This window comes from Triturus cristatus, chromosome 9 (assembly GCF_964204655.1).
Source record: "Triturus cristatus chromosome 9, aTriCri1.1, whole genome shotgun sequence".
NCBI lineage: Eukaryota > Metazoa > Chordata > Amphibia > Caudata > Salamandridae > Triturus > Triturus cristatus.
Genome location: NC_140592.1, coordinates 169,089,376 through 169,110,818, shown reverse-complemented (window position 1 = coordinate 169,110,818; position 21,443 = coordinate 169,089,376). Strand labels below are relative to the sequence as shown.

At 41.2% G+C, this 21,443-nt stretch overlaps 1 protein-coding gene across 1 annotated transcript in view; it reads left to right on the top strand.

The window, feature by feature from the left end:
• The window catches only part of DNAH12 (dynein axonemal heavy chain 12), a 1,449,067-nt gene that overhangs the window by 94,420 nt on the left and 1,333,204 nt on the right, over positions 1-21,443 (top strand). Inside the window, exons 2-3 of the mRNA XM_085624669.1 lie at positions 4,407-4,585; positions 12,756-12,846. Coding sequence (XP_085480795.1) covers positions 4,407-4,585; positions 12,756-12,846 — 270 coding nt within the window. The remainder of the gene's footprint in view (positions 1-4,406; positions 4,586-12,755; positions 12,847-21,443) is intronic.

Sequence of the window (21,443 nt, the reverse complement as noted above, 5' to 3'; positions counted from 1 at the left end):
CAATGGAGCCTTTTCATGGGAGTATAAATGCGGATTTCCCTCTGGAGTGTGGGTAAAATAAATCCCCCCTTCCCTGCCAAACACTAGGGCCAGGCCAGGTCAAACAAAGGAACAATACACACGCATTCAAAATGATGACTAATCATCCACTGTAGTCGAAATCTGCATTCAAAGCAATGCTTTTCACATGTTATGCTATGAGAAACAAAGTGCCCGTTCAAGGGCTCTTGCACTCACAATGTACCAAAATATTTACTATTATTTGGGGATGAAACAGAAGGGAAATAGTTTTCTCCATGTTAGTGATACTTCTAGTTTTTGGGAGGTAGACAGAGGGTAGAGTGAGACAGCAGTACGAAGGTAAAGAGTGAGTTCTGGAGCCCTCTAGCAATGAACTTTCCCATGCCGAGTCACAGGACTATTGTCTACTGAGATTGCTCTGCTTTAGGCTGCCCCAGTGGCGTTGCGGGACATAACTCAGCGTGGGTGAAATGTAACTTGCGCCAGCGTAATTCACGCGATTTGGGGAATTTTGCATTACGCTTGTTACGTGAAATTCACGCAATTACTCCACTTCACATAGTTACATGTCATTCGTACTAAACATTTTATAGCAAACCTGTCATTCGTGATAAGAATCTACAGCGAACAAAAGAATACTCACATGTTTGTGGTACTTTTGCCAAAAATGTCCTTGTGCCAAAAAATTGGCCAAAGAACAATTGTGCTAAAATATAGTGTGAGATGACATTTACATTTCACTTAATTTCGCTTAATTTCACCGAAATCCTGTGTAATTATGCAAAGACAAATTACATGAATCTCGCTCATCCCTTGACTCAACCGCCCCAGTTCATTTAACCTGCCCAAGTAAGCTACAGAGGCAGTGAAGCTGCAGACTTAATGCACAGAGGGAGAGGGAGTGTAGGGCACTGAGGAAGAGAGAGGAGGAAGTGTGTGATGGAAAGTGAGGTAGAGGAAGGACTGTGGGAAATAGAAATTTAATTTCCTATGTTTGCTTTGGGTGCAGTAGTGCTTTCCTTCTGAACTTCTGGGTCTCTTTTTAGAGGGGTAAACAATATTTTGGTTGCCTTTTGGGAATAGTTAGACTATTTAATATGTAAAAAATAATGCTTTGTCTCCCTTTACTCACAGTCCTCTATGAATGGTGCTCAAAACAGAAAAAAGGTGTAATCAAAGGGGAATTAATTACTTGTCCTGTGAGTTACCAGGGTCTGGGGTTCTTGTCATCTAAAAACCCCTCATTCACGAAATAAACGTGGGTGGGGTATATCTTGTTTCTCCACGTGTTAGGTTACGTGAAAAGCATCATCATTGGTTCTTGGTTATGATTTCCTTCACCTGGAGGAAGACCGACTGGTATTTACAGTAATGATTAGAGAACGTGAGGGTGAGAGCACAGTGTCATTAAAATTATCTCCATCGGTCGATCTTGGATTTATTGTATCGGGGTTGGGGTAAAGGTAAAAACAAAGTGGTGGTGCAGTGATAGAAGAGCTACTGTTCTATCCCACCTATTCAAAGTGCAGTGATAGAAGAACTACTGTTCTATCCCACCTATTCAAAATCATGGTTGGTCGACATGTTTCAGCCCAAGTATGCCCAAGCGGGTCGGCGGGCTTGCTTCAGGACCAATGAAAAGCACGTTGTTAGGTAGTAACGTGCATTGGTAAGTAGTGCACTCACCCTTCTATTTAATTGCACCTTTTTGCACACTTGTGAGTTATAGATGTATTTGTGTCTATAATTTATCAGGAGATAATTGGGCTCCATCGGGGACAGGCAGTGGGACTCTCTCTCTGTAGGTCCTCTGAGCTGGCGTCATCTTCTGTGCCCCAACACAGAAAAAAACAATAGGCTGCAGCTGCAGGGTTATAAGTACATACCAAAGAGTGCCCTTACTGGCTTCAGCAGCTCTAATAAAGTTGAGAGCGTTGACCAATTCTGAGGAAAGCAGGCCCTCAAAGGCAATACGAGTATCATAACTCGAGTAATTGCATATTTTATTTACTGTGCTTATAAACACCGTAAATGTGGCATGTAGTGCTGTCTAAAAAATAGCAAATTATAATGATAGTAAATGATGGTAAAGCGAGTTGGGAAGAGGTAATAAGGACGGAATGGGAGAAGGAGAAAAGGGAGGCCAGTCCTGCTTTTCTTTTCTCCACTGAGCCAGAGAATTATTCTGTAATTAAACCAATCATGTTGTGCTCTTCTCTTTCACTGAGATTACTGGTCAGTTCTGGTTGATTCTTCTCTTCCATTGGATTTATCATCCTGCCTAGCTCAGTACTACTTTTCTCCTTTCATAGAGTTTACTGTTACAGTGAACGCTAGTGGAAACCGATTGATTTCTGTGAAAAGAGTTATTGTATTATTTTGGAGGGAGGGGGAGTACAAAAAATGTTTGAGAGTCAAACCTGGAGGCCATTTGAAATTGAGTGCTCTTTTACAATGTGAGAAGCTTTTTGTCAACAACATATTCTGTTTTGTTAAAGAGTGTAGGGAAAATTACTTTATAATTGTACCATTTTGTACAAAGAAAAAAACATAGATGCGGGACGCATCCTATATTGCTCCCATTCCAAAACTTAGTCTACCCAGAAGTGGTTAGGTGGGTGACATAGTGACATACGCTGTACTTCAGTTTTGCACATGGCCGAGGGAAGTGCGCACACAGACAGTTTCTTGCTGCACATGGAGAAATAAGATTAGAGGGAACATTGGTTGAGGGCCAGGATTTGTAAAGCAGGTGAGTGAGAGTAAAACAATTTTACCTTTTGAGATGGAGGTTCTAAACTAGGTGGAGGGCCAGCCCAATAGTCCTTAATGAAATGAGCCCATCCTTCCTTTGGAAGCTGTAGCTAATGGTAAGTGCACTCCTGCCATCAACCTTTGTCTATTCCCAACAACATAACCCCCGAGGGGCTTCATGTTCCACCTGATTAGTTGACTGTTTATTTATCATTCACTTTGCATGTGGCTCATACAGATAGCAAAGCAGACTAATCTAGAGAAATTGTGCAACTTTTAAAGCTCACAGAATACATTCGATGAGTTGTCTTTCCACAGCTCTGTTATTCTGGGAGCCCTGTAACAGACCTCTCTGCAAGTTTCATCCAGAGAAGCAGCCACGTTTTCTAGATTACTGAAGCATTGTTTTGCCACATTGGCAAAACCTTGTAAAAAAGAATTTGGTTTGACATAAGTTTCCATCCTCCTGGATAGTATGTCAGTCTGCAGCACCTCAAACTCTTGATTCTTTCCTCCTCAACCTCCATAAGTTTTTTACGGAGATATTGTTGTCCTATATGACACTCTCATCCTCCTACACTTATACATTATAGTTCTAGGAAGGATGGATGAGCTTAGAAGTCTTTAGCTACTGTTAGATTATAGCTTTCTCTTGAGCTCTGTATAAACCAAACTTTTGTATTTCAAGTTTGCTCTGAGATTTTACATTGATCAATACTAAGAATTTAGTTGTACTATTGCCATTTGACAATCTATTGTGCTAATATGATAAATGTTTGCAGTATCATCCAAGATCTTGCTTTCCCATTGGATTTCGCAATATGTTACCCAGAGTGGAGACTGCCTGAAGGCATTCAAGCCCACTGCACCCAAGCATAAAGACCTATAAAGCTTTTGAAAAGCATTTGGGAGATCTGTAGGGCAGCCACATGGGTTCACCCACTTGCCTTCTAAACAAACCACCCTCTGGATGAAAGTGTGAGTGAATAGATCAGTTAAATCTCTTCCTGCCTAGATAAACTGTCCTCATCCTTAAATAATTCTCTATTTGGAAATTCATTTGTGGTGATGAACATAATTTCACAATAAGGAAAAGTTACATGTTAGATTTCTGGTATTTCTGGTCCACAGACTCCTCTCCATCACTAACGTTCATCCATCATCTTCACCCAACCATGGCCATAGTGTTATGAAGATTATTTATTTTATCGTCTTTGTTAGTGGTTGTATTTCTAGGATGATATGCCCCACTGAGGGCTATATTAGTCACTAAAGCCCCTGTCCTGAGTTACTGAGTTATAGGCTTGAACCCCAGATAATGTTCTTTAATGAGAGAGAGGGACTTTAACGGCTGGTGTTAACAAGTCATGATGGCTATAGAGCTCTTAGACATTCCACCCACAGGGGTAGAATGTTCTAAGTTGAACAGAGAGAAACAGATAGACAAAGATTGGAACGTTGCAGCAAAATGCTTTTAACAGCAATCATTCGCCCTCTGCTAATCTACTGTCTTCAATACAGCTCCGTATTTCCGGCATTCTAATATAGAGTAAATAATACTATTAAGCTATTTTTCAAATGAGTATGTTCACTGCAGAGTGATTAATAATAAATTATATCTTGCTTTTAAGATGGCGACTTCAAACGGAATAACAGAACTATGTCCAGATGAGTCAGTCACTGTTCGAATGCCGTCAGTCATCTTACCGATTGTGCCTGTCGCCCCTACAAGTACGGTGATCCCGCTGCACAGGAGATTGCTGACACATCGACGAGCCAAGGAACAGCAAAGGCTTCATAATGATATCATGTGAGTCAGTTATCAGTAAAAGAAGTACATGTTTTAAATGTTCCTAGGCTTTGCTACCGTTCTGGCAATCAACCCTTCCTGAAGGTAGATTATGACCCTTTCGGTGATAGACTGTAGAACAACTTGAAAAACCTATAGGACAGGGCATGGTTGTCAATTCACCAATATGCTAGGGATAGTGGATGTGACATTATATAACAATCACAAAAAATACCCCAATGGACCAACTCGTGGTCAGTGGTGTTGGTTAACTAACTACACACGAGAAACCAGGAAAAAAATGGAAAAGGGGGGAAGGAAGAGGAAGGGGGGGCCTCTCTAGTAAAAGGTTGCACCTAACTCAACCATGAATGTGGGGAAGAAAAATGTTTTGTTTAATTACCCTCACACACCCTAGTGGTGTCATGCTTCATCATCGGGTCACCCCGACTCATAAAAGTCGGGGTGGGCTCAACCACAGTGTTGGGAGCTCTTTAGATAAATGAAGATCAGGGGGTTAAAGATTAAGAAACCTCAGGCAGACCCCTTTATTCTTGGGTCTGTCTGGGTTATTAAAAATTCTTAAAAACTGGTCCGTAGGAGTATTATGGTCGTAAGACCCTGCTGCCGACATGTTTCAGTCCTGGGTGGCCGTGTAGGTCCTGGACTTTCTTCAGGGCAAAGGGATACCCCCTCTGTGAGATTTACTGGGAAGGGAAGTCCCTATCCTGTCAGTGAGGCGAGGGTAGAGTAGCTACTCCTCGTTTGTGTGTAACAGATAATGTGTCTGTTAACTGCGATCATCCATCCTACTTGGGGAGGCTGAGAGTATAACACAGGACCGGTAGGATACTGTGGGAGGTCTTCAATTAGAGATCTTGCCCCACTCCTCAAACCTATTTGGGTACCGGTCCTCCGCTTGTGCCGTTCTGGCAATCAACCCTTCCTAAAGGTAGATTATGACCCTTTTGGCGATAGACCGTAGAACAACTTGCAAAACCTATGGGACAGGGCATGGTTGTCAATTCACCAATATGCCAGGTATAGTGGATGTGACATTATATACCCTTTGACCTCAATAACATCACTGGAAGTGATATCCCATCACCCCTGACCCTGATTATTTTTTCAGGAAGGCATGTCACATGACCTAATATCATAATAGAGGATTTGCATTGGATAGTATCACAGAGTAACGTAAAGTTGTGCAATGTGTTGCTTTGCATTATTTTGTATTACTGGAATGTTCCGTATACAGTGCATGAAGTTCCTATGCAACCACTATGGGTTTTGATGCAAATCTCTATCTGCAAACACTGGTAGAGAGGAATCTCTAACAAAATGCTGTGCCTCTTCAGGGCATCGAGGAGAAATATTTTCATTTCTTCTTGATTTTCCAACTTTGCATATTTTTTTTATATAGCGCGAACCTGAGCCGAATCCGGTATCAGAGCGCTTTACATAGCACCAGTTGCATTACATGAGGATACGTTCATTTTTTTGTTAGGCACGGGGAGATTGAGTGATTTGCCCAGAAACACAGGATGTTCAGCGTCATTGCTGAGACTCGAACCCAGTTCCCCAGATTCAAGGCCGACCACTCTAGTCGTTAGGCCAACTCCTCTCCCCATATGTGTATATGTGCTGTATTGTACAGCACATGTACAAAGTTCGAAAAGTCTTAACACTTAGTTTTTGTACTGGAATGGACCCCTGCCAGTACAAAAGCTATGCTCAGAGAATGTACACACCTTGCACTCTGGCACAAGGGTGTGTGCTTTGGTGCATGGCTACCAAAAGTGTGCCAGCGCACTGGGAGAGAACAAATGGTGCAGCATTGCCTTGAATCAATGAATAGTATATCTGGGCCTCAATCTCACACTCAACCTGTCACTTGACACTCATTAACTTTCACTCGCACACACATGCTTATACATATAGAAACATTCTCTCACACATGCGCCCATCCCCTTCACTTAAACACACAATTAAAACCATTTTTACTTACCATAGCTGCCACCATATGTCCTAAATGCGCTCTATTTTTATTACACTAATAGTGAATAAAAGAATATTATTCATCATTAGTGTAACGAAAAAGGCAATAAGGGATGCAGAGTCCCCACCTGCTCTTGGAACTTATTTGGCCACCCCTGAGGCCAGGAGTTGCAAAGACAGTGCCAGGGATCACAAAGGGCAAGCCAGGGGTTAAAGCTGTGGCCCCTTGGCAACCCCTAAATGTCCTTCCTGGGAAAGGTACACATTTTGAATGCTTTCTTAAATGTCGAATTAACAAAAGAAAGTGTTGTGTGGTGTAGTAGCTTAAAATGTACATGACTCATTGTTTGTAGGACTATCGTATAGACCATTTCATGGTCTGGCTGTTTTAAAAACATAAATAGTTTGGGCTTTACATTGAAGACAATAGAGGAATTTCCACTTTAATAACTTTTCTTCCCTAAAATATATCCGAATTTGAGTGAACTTTGAGAGTTATGGTACCTTCACAAAAACTTTATTAAACTTCCAAAAGACAGAACAAAGCAATGACCATTAACTTGGCTTCTTTTCTGATTAATAAAACCTGGGTGAGCAGCGAAGGACGTTATGGTTATAAGGCAAAACAATGTTTATGTTGATTACCCTTGTTGCTATGCATACAGTTTCGCCCTTTTATCAGGATATACATAATGGACAGGTAGTGTATTCAGCCAAGTCTGTGCACCTTGGGCCTAGAATTTGCAACTGAGTGTTATTTTCTGGTTACCTTCTGGGTGTCAAGATTAGATTACCAATGCTAGAGTAAGAAGAACCAGCCCAAGTCCTTCTTTGCCTCCTTTCTCTTGCTCAATGAGATGGGAATTTACAGAAAATTAATTGATCTGTTGTGTGCCTATGTGGGGTCTCCAACCAGTAGCTCATGAGCTACTGTAGCTCTCCAGCTACCTCTAAGTAGCTCACTTGTGTGCAGCTCAGTTTATTAAATTAGAAAGCTTTTGCTTGGTTGAATTAATATACATAAAACCAAATTGAGATTATACAGCAACACTAATATTAGTAGCTCACAATCCGTTTAATTGAACATGAGTAGCTCTCAGTACAGAAAAGATTGGAGACCCCTGATTGATGAAGAAGACTGACTCTTCATATGTCATGAGATCAGAGCGGCTAAATAGGAGTTCTAGGTGAGGCTATTTTGACGCTGAGGGTGTGACACTGGCCGGAGAAATCAGCCTTGAGGTGCTGGAATCCAGATACTAATGAGAGCTCTTCACGCAGGACAAAAATATGCAATTACTAATAGTACCTTATATTCTTACTATAATGTAGCAAACATAGTAATGAAGCTAATGAGCAGGAAGCTGCCATGGAGCTATAATGCATATTTGGAGGGATTGACGTGACTGGCTGCTACCAGCCAATAAAGTTCTTCGGCTGGCTCTTATTAAAAAGGGGCCTTTAACGGTATAATCTATGGTTTAACACATTAAACAGTCTCGGTATCGCATGAAATAGCGGAGAATGTGTAATCCAAGAACTGTTCCAGCTCCATATAAGGGTCAGTTCATGCTGCAGGACACTAAACACTAAGCTAGGTCTTAGATAGGGTTAGATTTGGAAGCGCAGTGAGCTATCCAAACTCTACTTATGCTACTATATGGGACAATATTCCAGACAGAGCATAGGTTCAAAATCCAAATGACTTCAAGTCACTGTTCTTTAAGGCTTGTGGGACCAACACATCCATCTTACATCTTTATTTTCCTAGTCTTACTGAGAAATGCCACATTCTGGGTCACTGTAATACCTTCAGCCCTAAGCACACCAAGGTTAACATGTTTGATGCAATGAATATCTTTGTAATACATGGCTCTCAGTGAGAGCCAATAGAATGAATGACTGGATTCTAAATCCAGTCATTCATTTCTATGATATAGCAATTGTGGACAATAGAACTTGTTACTCACTGTTGGTACATCATAAAGGTATTCCAGGCCCTACCTTACTTTGAAGACATGAGGACCTACCCAGAGTTCTAGGCTTCTTTTTTGTATAATTTATAAAGCACTTTAATCCTGAACAGGTATTGTTTTGATTTATACTGGATGCTCCATTGTTTCTGGACAAAGCTAAACCTCTCTTAAGCGATATAATGATAGCAAAACACGTGTCAGAGGTTGTTTTTATTCATTCCAGGGTGACATGTATGGCATTTTACCTATCCAAAGCTGTAATACTGTGCCTTGAGCAGTAAAACATTTTTGTAATTTTACAGCTCGGAGTGGATGGCACTGTGCTTGCTAATCCTATGCTTAAAAACTTTGATAGAAAAGCAGACATTTGAGGCAAGCAAATTTAGAGGGTTGCTGGTGTTGTAGGGTGCTCCACACAGAAGCTGCTCTCCACCTAAACATGGGACCTACCCAGAATTCTCTGCTTCTTTTTTGCATAATTTATGCTGCACTCTATGCCTGAAAGTCTATTGCTTTCAATAAAAAACCAATGGTTACAGAGAAATTATGGGTAGATTCAGATTTCACCCACACAAAACTATAGAAATTCGGCAGTTATAGTTATCTCAAGTAATTCGTGCCTTAAGGTAATTATAACACGCACCCCTGCCATGCAAATTTTCTCATCAATAATTTCACTGCAAATGTTGCAGTGATACGATCAATTATGTCATAGAAGACATTGTGAGTGATGTAATATGTGGGGCAATTAGCAGTGCATGGCTAGGGCACGAGTTATAGTTACCTTAGGGCACAAATTATAGTTACTTGAGATAACTTTAACTATAACTGCTGATTTCTATGGTTTTGTGTGTGTAAAATCTAAACCTAAATATAATGTCCCTATAACCTTTGGTTTTTTTAGTGAATTTCTAAGGTTTTAAATTCTATTTTCTAACTATAATGTCCCTGTAACTTTTTGTTTTTTTGCAGTCAATATCTTTGGTTTTTAATGTTATTTCCTAAATACAAAACCCTAGTAAACTGGGTGTGTGAGTTGATGTATCAGTAGCTTTGTAGGTCTCTGAGTGGGTGTGCGAGTTGTTTTGTGGGTGTGTGAGTGGGTGTGTGAGTGGTTGTACAGGTGAGTGGGTGTGTAAATGGGTGTGATTCACTCTGTGGTCTGTGAGTGCCTATGTGGTCTGTGAGTGGTTGTGTGAGTGCTTCTATGGGTCTCTGAGTGGGTGTGTGAGTGGCTGTATGGCTGTGTGAGTGGGTGTGTGAGTAGTGTTCTGGGTTTCTCAGTGGGTGTGTGAGTAGCTGTATGGATGTTTGAGTGGGTGTGTGAGTGGTTGTGTGGGTATGTAGGTGGGCGTGTGAGTGGGTCTGTGAGGTGGTGTATTTTTTTGGGATCTGTATCCACGGATCTGTCATGGATTTACATGGGGTGCCTCCCTGAGTGATGAGGTGGTTCCACGGATCCTCACACATGCAAAAAAAAACATTTTTTTCCACAATTTCTTCCCAATGAGGGGCCCCTCACAGACCCCTCCCTTGGTCCAGTGGGGTCAGGATACATCGGTTCTAGATTTTAGTGTTCTGGGTCTCTCAGTGGGTGTGTGAGTAGCTGTATGGATGTTTGAATGGGTGTGTGAGCGGCCTATTCAAATGCATATTTCGCATCACTTCGAAAGTGTCTCGTTTTTAATGCAATTCCCTTTTTCCCTATTTTGAATGAACACTTTTTTATGTACAGACTCTGGTTCTAATCAAATTCTATTTTCTCTGTTTTTGCTAGCTGCCCCCTTTGTTTGATTTAGGACAGCTTCTTAGACCAGCATTGTAAAGATTCCTAATCCACTCATCCTATTTTGATTTTATGTTATTGATGCATAATCACAATTAAATATTTTCCCTCTTAACTAAACTTGGTTGGCACCTTCAAGATTTTTTTATTTCATGGACTGTGATATTTTTAAAACTGTGCACTGAACCCACATCCACTTTCCCCCTAGGGTCTAGCCTTTCTGCTCAGGTCACACTACCAAACATGAGCAAAAATAAATCTTAATGTAAAAGCTGCTGCTTACCTTTAAATACCCCACTGTTGGACTTTGCCCAACAAGTTGATGCCTGGAGGCAGGTGTGTGATGATCTCAGTTTTCATTTTGGCATTTTCAAGTCATTGTCTTCAGTAATGACTCAGGTCTTTCAGCGATATTAGTCCTTTATCATAAATTGGAAAGTTATATTCTGCTACATTTAACTTTCTTGAAAATATTTCTGTCCAGTTCTTTTTATTTACATTTTGTGCAATGCAAAATGCAAGCGCCCATTATCCTGCCCTTGAAATAATCCTGCCCCTTTCACAATGTTAGAAGTAACCATTTCCAATTGAGACCTTATAGCATAAGCTGGTGCCTTTACAGAAAACTATCTTCCATTTCTGAAAAATCAATCCCATTTCAGCATCACATTTAAACTGCACTTTTGTCCTGGTCATGTTAGTCTGAGAAGTCACCATCAGTTAATCAATCAGGAGTTTGTGTTGCGCGGCTACCCACCCATGAGGGTCTCTAGGTGCTGAGGGGAGGGGGGCTACTCATCTGTCTGGGTGTTGAGGTTCAGTTGAAGAGCAAGGACTTGAGGTCCTTCCTGAATTGGGTCAGCAACGCGGATTGCCTGACGGGGAGAGGCAAGGTGTTCCAGGTCTTGGCGGCGAGGTAGGAGAAGGATCTTCCTCCAGTCTCGGTCTTGTGGATCCATGGAAGGGAGGCCAGGGCAAGTTGGGCGTAGCGGAGTTGTCTGGCGGGTACGTGGAATGCGAGGCGGTGGTTCAGATATTCTGTTTCTGCATCCTGGAGAGCATTGTAGGCATGTGTAAGGAGCTTGAAGGTGATTCTCTTGTAGATTGGGGGAGCCAGTGGAGTTGTGGACGATGGGTGAAAACACATCAATTTCTCCTTTGGAACTTTACAAATTTTAGAAAAGCCCCTAAATTGATTCACATTCTCATGTTAATTTTGTATCGTTTGTATTTGTGACTGATCCATAATATTTTTCCACAGTCACTCACATATCACAAATATTCCATGTGGCACACAAAATTTGGCAAACTATTGATCCTGTCACAACTATGGTCACAGTATGCTTTCCAATTCTAGACTTTCTTTTGCTCCTTCTAAATCCCTTGTGTATCAAGATTCCAGCCCGACTGCACAAAACCCATTTTATATATAATTGTGATCCTCAAAAGTCTGTCAACAAATAAATGTCTGTACATCTAACTAATTGATTTGCATGCTGGAAGCAGTTTTGCTCCTTTGCTGCGCCAGTCATCTTTTTTTATCGCTGATCCCTGTTGTTAGTTGTCTGCATTTTTTTACAAAAATCACTAGTTCCATCTCTTTTTTCTGCCAATGATTCTTAGAACATAAAGACATTAATCCAACTGTTAGAAATTATGCAAATGCTTAAAAACACTGGAATATTGAGGCGCACATCTGTAGTTATGCAAGATAACCACTGCCAGGATGTTTTTTTAAAAGTATATAATTCCATGTACGATTTATTAAACCAAAAAAAACTCAATTAAGTGTGTTTAAAACAAAAGGACATTCATCCATCTGACCGACTCAATATTTATTTCTATTTGATCAGAAGATGGTATTGCGATTTCAGTCATAAATAATTTACTCTCTTAGTTAGTTCGCCATCAACTATTAGAAGTTTAGCTGCAAACCTGTCCTACCCTACCAATCTTTGAAAATGTTGCATCACATTATAAGTTGCCTGGTTGATTTAAATAAATTCACCCCCTTTAATTGATGTGGTTCCCAAGTGTGATTTCAAACACATTGCTGAATTGTGCATCTTGGTTTAATAATGGTTGACAGTCTGAAAATTGGTGGGATCGATAATAATGTGATTTTGCTGAAACCTTAGCTTGGCTATTAGGCATCATGTTAGGGCACGTTTGGGGTTGGAGTATGCCTGTTCCCTCGGGTTATAGAAAGGGGTTGTGGAAAGAATGTCTTTTATGGATCATTACCTGCACCTACTTCTAACACGGAATTTACGGGCAGGAGAAGTCTTGCATGCTTTCTGGGTCTAGTCCCTAACACCTTGAGTCATGGATTGCTCGCTCATATGTGCCTATATTCATACTCGCTTACAATTTGCCTCAATGTTTGTTTATAACCCACGTTTCCTGCGTCTAATTTCCAACTATGTTTTAGAATTAAAGAAGCTTTACATTCTTACGAAGAAACAATGGATGAGAAAAGGAAGAGGGTGCCTACTCCCCCTGAACCTGAACTTCCAGAAAGTGTGAGTTAAAATAAGTTAATATATTAAGATAATTTTTCTGCATGTTCTCTATTTGTGGTATGCATGAAGGGACAAAAGTGTGATTTGTTAATGCCCAAGCAATAACAAGCTTTCACAATTGATGGTGAAATGTTTGACATCAGTGAAATTGGTTATTGAGCTTGGTTCAATTAGGACTAACATAATTTCATGCTATTGCACATTTTTCACTTATTAAAATCTTAAAATGTCCATTATAAAAGACCTTTTATTGGACTAACGGAAATTGGATTTGAAAAGCCCACAGACACTTTTCACGCACGTAGGAAAGGGGAACTTTTGTTTCGAAACAAGTTAACATAACGAATAAGATCCTATGGCTCAGCTGTACATAATATACAATATTATAACAATATCAGCATATCAACTACAGCTCTCTAGTATATTAAACCCCCAAGAGTATAACACCCCAGCACCCCATTTATATCCTCCAAACTTGACAGCACCTTAACCAAATGAACCAGGGCATTCTACCAGGGTGTGCACCCAGAATATCGATGGGTCACAATATCGAGGACAAAATATAACAAGCACTTGCAATGCATTTGGTCTCGCCTTTGGGACCTTCTATGTATTTAGCTATGCAGCACATTAGCCTGGATGCTGAAACATCTACTGTTCTTTAACATGGAGGGAAAGTAAGCACCAAACTGTGTGTCACTCCATGTGTGGGAACGCACGGAGAGAAATATTGCCTTTCAGCGTGAAATGGTATAGTCCAAAGCTCTGTTTTTAATATAAAAGCAGGGCCTTCGGTGGTCATATCACGGAAAATACAAGATTTGAAAAAAATATTATTGTCTACGTGTGCTCCTGGAAGACAATTTCTATGGACTGGAATCCAGAGAATGCTAAAGTGATTCTGGTATTTTTCTGACCTTTGCTGGTCGTTTTCTACGAAGAAAGTTAAATAGAGGCAGTTGCAAGAAAAATTATAAAAAGAAAGTCCCTCAGCAGAAAGCAATTATGGTATTTTACTGACCTCTGCTGGTCATATTCTATCAAGACAGTTAAATAGAGGCAGTTGAACAGAAAAAAGAGCACCTAAGTGAAAGCAGACAAGTCGTAGGGCTGATCTCCAGAGCCCAAAATACATACACATATAAGTATATACTAAAGTATATACAAGAGGTCTTGAATGCTCGACCTAAAAAATTAAAAGAAATATTAACAGGTAAGAAAGTCTACATTTTCTATACTTAACCACTCATATATGCACCTACACAACACGTATCTCTTCAAGATACCTAGATGTAGAATTAGGAATAGTAAATATATACTTCCCTGTATGCACCTAACTTTTCATCTGTTGTCCCTCGATAGTCTGTTCTCGATATTCTTGTTCCATGGTTTTGTGTGGTTCCTATTGTTAGGTATCTCATAATGTTGAGTCACCCCCACCTTCTGGTTCAGCATGCTACTCTAGGGCCAGGACTGTCTCCTACCTTGCTCAAGCCTATCTTCCCCCTCCCCACCCTGCTTTTCTGATCATAAATGCCCCTGGTACACTAATTCACAGACAGGGTGGAGAGTATTTTAAAGTGCACGTTTTTAAGGTCAGATCTTTGGTAGCTTCTGGTGTACGCAGCTGAACCTTGTGATAGGCCCTCTTTCCCTCAACGTACTTACCTTTGGCAGTTGTGCTTGTGCCTGCCCTGTGCATCACTTGGTTCTTTGCTTGTTTCGCTTAATCTCAGAGATATAGAGAATGTGTAATGACATAAGGCTCACAAAGGACTTAAGAGGAGTGACCATCTTGAGCTCCAAGGCGGAATTGGGAGTTGCAGGAAATTGGAGGGAGGAGGTACGTTGGCTCAGTCACATTATCCTGTTTTCATTTTTGTGTCATTAACTGTGTGATGGTTATTTAGTGGGAAGCACCAACTGCCACAAAATGTACCAAAAGGATTCAGGTGTCATCAGAGGAATCCTCTGCAAGACATTATTTTCTCTGTAAATTTGAAACTCTCGCACAGAGTTTTTATAATGAGGTATAATAAATCCACTCGGCAAAAGCATTGATGTCATACTAAAGGTGATGATGTGGACTCAAATTAATTCAATCTTCATTAAATAGAAGCCAAGAAACAGCTAAGGGGAAAATGTTTTTTGATTGCTGGTGAGGGGTCTAAGAAAGCTGAAGATGTAGCTTTAAGAGTACTTGAAAGATGGAAGCTAACTTACTTCAAGGGACCTGCTGTAGGGTCAGCTACACAAACAGCTACTTAGCACTCTTTGGTCTCCCAGATGCCGCTGTCGCAATGCATGGTGACCTGCAAGACTTAATTTTGGAGCCACAGTTGCCATTGCAATCCAAGCAGGAAAAAAACAGGGCAAGAGATTGTTAGGTTGTTTTTAGGTGACTCACTACCGGTTAGTCTACTGGCCTGACCGACTCTATGCCCCATCAGAAATTTAACCAGCACCGGAAGGGTAAAACGGAAGTGCAAATTCATTGCAATGTCAAGGAGATCGAGTTGTTACCAGACATCCCATGAATAGATCTTTTGCATATATCTTTTGTCAGCATCCTCTTCTTTTTCTGTCTTACCACCTACACTGGTAGTTTCGTTTTAAACGACACTGATGAAAAACCTCTGGATGACATTGCACATCCACCAATGTAGGAGCACAGGATAGCTGGTAAATCTAAATCTATTCAGAAATAAGAGGCCAGGACTATTCTTACTAGCATTAACTCAACTCGCTAGCTGCCACAAATGCTTTGACCAAGCAATAACACAAATTAGAGTTACAGATGGACCTCATGCAATCACTTGCATCTTGAGAACAAAATCAATAAACTGGACTCCATTATACTCTCTTACTCTTTTACACTGCTACAACCATGACTAGGCAATGTGCATGTCCAACCATTGTAGATACATTGTGTACTTTGCCAGATCTTCTTACAATTTGTATAATCAACTTAAAGAAAATGTTCAGTTCCAGCCAAATAACATCCTCAGAAGTCTCAAGCCCATTAAGTAGGCCAACAAGCCCTTTGTCTAGTACTCATACTGTGGAGCTAAACGCTGATCATATAGGTCTCTTGAAGGGAACAGTCAAGAACTTTGAAAACAACACAGCCCAAGATAAAGTCCCCACATCTGACACTATTGCTGATCTCAGTATAGTTTCGCAGGAGACACAGACATCCTCACCAAAGTTAACAGAAGCTATCAACTCTACTGACTCTTGGCTAAGTAGAAAAGAAAAATAGAAATAAACATATCCTACATCCTATGTCAATTATAGCACATTCCCTCACTTAGCCATCTGTACTCAGGGGATATCCCAAGAGTACAGTTTAGAGAATCTCCAACTTCTGCGGAGTCCATAACTGTATCATACAGGCTGCCATCTCAAGCTCTCTTGATATTACAAGAACAGCAAATGTTTGCACAGTGGAGCATTTTACTCCAACTCAGAGAGCAGGAACAATATCCTTTTGTTTTATTAAAGCCAGAGACCATCCGAGGGATAGCATGAAGGTGAATAGCTATTACAGGAGCTCATAGCCTATGTCATGTCACTTATTTGACATGGGTACACCGTCCACATAGAAGTTAATTCTTTGACTCAGAGGTACTGTTCAATGATTACCCCCCTCCAAGTATAGAGGTAGGTCAGGACTGGCGGTGGTTGCCTGCTGCTCTAATATCTAAGCCCACCATTTGTCCCCAACATCAGGAAGCATAATAAGGGAGTAGCTCAAGTTGGTGGCACTGACCTTACTGTGATCTCATAAATGTGGCCGGTCTTAAGCAAATTCTTGATCAGTCGAACACCGTAGCTTTCTTGAAAACAGGATACATCATCTGTCTGCAAGACACCTGGGTGATTTATCATCTCCCGATTGAAGACTACTATGGTTTGCACAAACCTGCCATTAAAATCAATAATTATGGCAGGCCTGCGGGGGACTAGCAATGTATGACTCCACTGCATTAATTATCAACATTTCGGCTCTTGATACTCAAAAGCTCACTACAAGCCATTTCAATTCAGCACCTAAAGTTAAAGGGCCACCCAAAATCGACACTAATTATTAATGCATACCTGAATATACATAGGGAAAATAGGATGCCAATAATAACCAACCGCAGATAACTTAGGGTCACATGCATCAAGCATTTTTGTCTTCGCAAATGGGCCGATTTGCAGAATTGGCCTGTTTGCAAACGCAAAAAATGCTTTTCAGATGCAGCAAACCCTATTTCCTTGAGCCGATAGAGATAACTTCTCCTTAATTACCAGGTAGAAGCTGAAATCGCGACTGACTTACACATTGTTGGTAAATCTGAAGGTATTGAATCCATCACATTGGTAAAGAGCCTGAAATGGAACAAGGTATTGTGGGGCCTATTGCTTAGCTGGAAAACTTTGTCAACAGATAACTTATTAGACAATCTTCTAGATAATAACCAACCGTTGTTAAACTGGCCTAAAGCCATAGACTTGCTACACGAACATGTAAACACTGCAGGGAACCTTAGCAGGAAGACTGGAAGACCTAACAAATCAAAACAAAATTGTTGGTATAATAATGCAGTTAGAAAATGCAAAAGATCACTTAGCACAGCCACACGATCTTATAAAAATGACAGATTAAACAATAATGGTGGTGGATAACCTGCACCAACCCAGGAAGGAATATAGTAAAACCCTCTGAGCTGCCTAAACCAAATTTATGGAAGGCCAATGGCTGCTGGTCAAGACATTGCTGGGTTATAGCAATGAGCGGAATGCTGACATTCTCCCCCAGTCAAGAGATCTGGGTTAAATCCATCGTTCTTTTGCCCACTACACCACCCCAGTTTAGACATGGCCATATGCAAATCAGTCTTGACCCTGTGCCTCATGGGAACAGTCCAGCCCGAACTGCCAAGCCATGTCTTCACTGGACCGGAATCAAGCATCCTAGGACCGGTTTCTGGCTATCAGCCGTCATCAGACAGGATAGCTTGACTCCAGTGGCGTTGTGAGCACGGGTCCCACGTCTGGGAATACCCATCCCACTTAGGGCGAAAAGCGTTACAACAAACAATTGATGGACGGAATGCTGACAATGCAGACATTCTCCCCCAGTCAAGAGATCTGGGTTAAATCCATCGTTCTTTTGCCCACTACACCACCCCAGTTTAGACATGGACATATGCAAATCAGTCTTGACCCTGTGCCTCATGGGAACAGTCCAGCCCGAACTGCCAAGCCATGTCTTCTCTGGACCGGAATCAAGCATCCTAGGACCGGTTTCTGGCTATCAGCCGTCATCAGCCAGGATAGCTTGACTCCAGTGGCGTAGTGAGCAAGGGTCCCACGTCTGGGAATACCCATCCCACTTAGGGCGAAAAGCGTTACAACAAACAATTGATGGACGGAATTCTGACAATGCAGACATTCTCCCCCAGTCAAGAGATCTGGGTTAAATCCATCGTTCTTTTGCCCACTACACCACCCCAGTTTAGACATGGCCATATGCAAATCAGTCTTGACCCTGTGTCTCATGGGAACAGTCCAGCCCGAACTGCCAAGCCATGTCTTCACTGGACCGGAATCAAGCATCCTAGGACCGGTTTCTGGCTATCAGCCGTCATCAGCCAGGATAGCTTGACTCCAGTGGCGTAGTGAGCACGGGTCCCACGTCTGGGAATACCCATCCCACTTAGGGCGAAAAGCTTTGAAAAATGCACAAAAGTGCATTTTTCAAAGGTTTTGCCAATTACCATGAAGATCAACTTCATGGTAATTTGCGCCCCCTATTAGCGAAATCGCTAATTTTGTTAATTTAGTGCATTGCATTTAAGGAATCTCAATTTGTGATTCCTTAAATGCAATCGCAATTTAAGTAATCGCAATTTAGAGATTACTTAAATTGCAATTTTTGCATTTGGGATGGTGCATACCAAATGCAAAAATACCGGTCGCAAAGGGGCAGATTCTGAGAATCTGCCTGTTTGCGACCGGTTTTTCTTTTGATGCATGTGCCTGTATATAATTCCATCACACTGGGGAATGGAGTCACTGAAGCTCAGGGGGTTGTCTAGGTGCAGGGCCTCTGTGTCGATGGATTGATTCAGGAGACAACAAATAAACCATCAGAAGACCGTTTCTACAAGCAAAATGAGTCAGTGCGGTTGGTGCCCCTGCCCCTGCCCCTAATGGTTATGCTGTCTGCCTGTTTAGAGCTGATCTCGAATTTCGGTCACACTGGCTAATCCCACTCTAGTGATCAGCTCTTCTTAATTTGCAAGTCCCTCAATCATGGCCAGTGGCAGCCGGCATACCAAGAGCGGTGAGGCGGGGTGGGGCAATGCGGCGAAATAAGGGAAGTGGTTTACGACTTTTTTTATTTAATTTTACCTACCCCGTCATCTGTTGACTTCTCCCTCCCCACCCCGCCCGACGCTCTTACCTGTGCTGGCCACCACTGATCATGGCATGGATCAGTTATCTGCCTAATACACAAGAAAGGTATTAACAGTGATGAACTGAACAAGTACAATATAGCCAACAAACTATTGGTTACTGTTAACAAAAATAAGGTCATGGTGCTCGGAAGGAAAAAACAAGCATGGGCACCCTTGGTCGCTGGTACAGCAAAAGATCTCCTATGCTGGAATGTACAACTGCTTTGGAGTCTGGTTATCAGCTTCTGACAGTCTCAGCATGCACATAAACCACATTCGGAATAAGCTGTAACTTTTTCACAAAAACTTATACTTGAAGTGAAGCCTCGCTTTTTGTTTTTAACCCAAGGGATATAACAGAACTAGTCCAGTTTGGTAAATATATAAACACAATATACAATAGCATGAACTTTAAAAAGAAAATCATGCTGATTCTTTCACAGACTGTAATTTTATGGGTTTTACTTGTTTATATCTTTGCATTGTTTTTATGTGTTTTAGTTATATATTTTTCAATTGAAAAAGTTTTAATTAACTGAATCAATAAACATTGACTTTTACTAACTAATTTGCGTACTCTAACCTCTCTCACTGGGAGTGGCAGATGGGGGCAGTAGCCCCCAATCTGCTTTTTTAACGATTAATTTAGGGGTGGAGGCCAATGCCCCCATCCCTCCCCACCCACAAAATTCCAGTCTTTCTGCCCCACCTGGCAGTGGCCCCCAAGAACTAGGTTTCAAAATCTACAGCTAGGCACTTTGCAAAAATAGGGTTAGTTTTCACTGTGAAAATGTCGTGTGTCCATGTTGCTTTTTGGGCTGTTTCCGGTTGCGGTCACTAGGCCAAATCCACACAAGTGAGGTACCATTTTTCTCGGGAGACCAGGGGGAACGCTGGGTGGTAGGACATTTGTGGATCCACACAGATTCCAGAACTTTCCACCAGAGAAATGTGAGGAAAATGTGTTTTTCCCCCAAAGTGTGAGGTTTGCAGGGGATTCTGGGTAACAGAACCTGATGAAAGCCAGACAAGTCACCCTATCCTGGAATCCCCTAGATATCTAGTTTTAAAAAATGTATAGGTTTTCTAGGTTTCCCTCGGTGCCGGCAGAGCCAGGGTTCAAAATCTACAGCTAGGCACTTTGCAAAAAAAGGGTCAGTTTTCACTGTAAAAATGAAGTTGCGTTTTGAGCCGTTTCCTGTCTTGGACACTGGGCCTACCCACACAAGTGAGGTACCATTTTTATTGGGAGACTTAGGGTAACACAGAATTGTAGAGGAGCTGTTATTACCTATTGACTTTCGATGCATTTCTGCCTTGCAAATGAAAAACAATGTGTAAAAAAGAAGTCGCTTTGAAACATATCCTATAATTTTCATGCTAGTATGGGTACTGACAATTTTGGAAATGTGCAAATAGCTACTCTTTCTAAACTCTATATTTTGTTCCAATTTCAGAAATACATAGGTGTCTTTCATCCCGATTTTTCACTGTATATATTTTCCCAAATTAATTTCTATATACCCGTACATAATAAAAAACCATTGCAAGACTCTGGTGAGTTATTTTCTCTGGGTTCATCGGGTTCTTGGTGAATCTGCAAGTCCCATATACCCCCACAACCAGAAAGGTCCAGCGGCTGTAACGATATATTGCTTTCAAACATCTGTCATAATTAGAAGAAGTTACAGGTGAAAACGTTGGCACAAATGGCTATTTTTTTCAACTCCTTTTCACTTTTTTCTATTTTCAACAGTTAGTTTCTATAAGGAAACCATAAAGGAGCTACACAATGACCCCTTGCTGAATTCTGAATTTTGTCTACTTTTCTAAAATGTATAGCTTTCCAGGATCCATTATTGCTTTCCCACCCATTTCTACTGTTAATTGGAATAAAATTGAAAGCACAAAAAATATCAAAAATAAAATGCCGAAACTGTGTAAACATTTTTGGTTTTCTAACAAAAATCTGTCAGTCCCTGAAAGCTGGGAAAATTGTGATTTCAGCCCCAAAAACCCTTTGTTGATAACATTTGCAGGGGAAAAACCAGATGCTTTCATTTGCATCACTTTATGGCTAATTTCTGGGTCCCCTCCAGGGGAATCCACAAACTCTGGGTACCTTTAAAATCCCCATGATGTTGG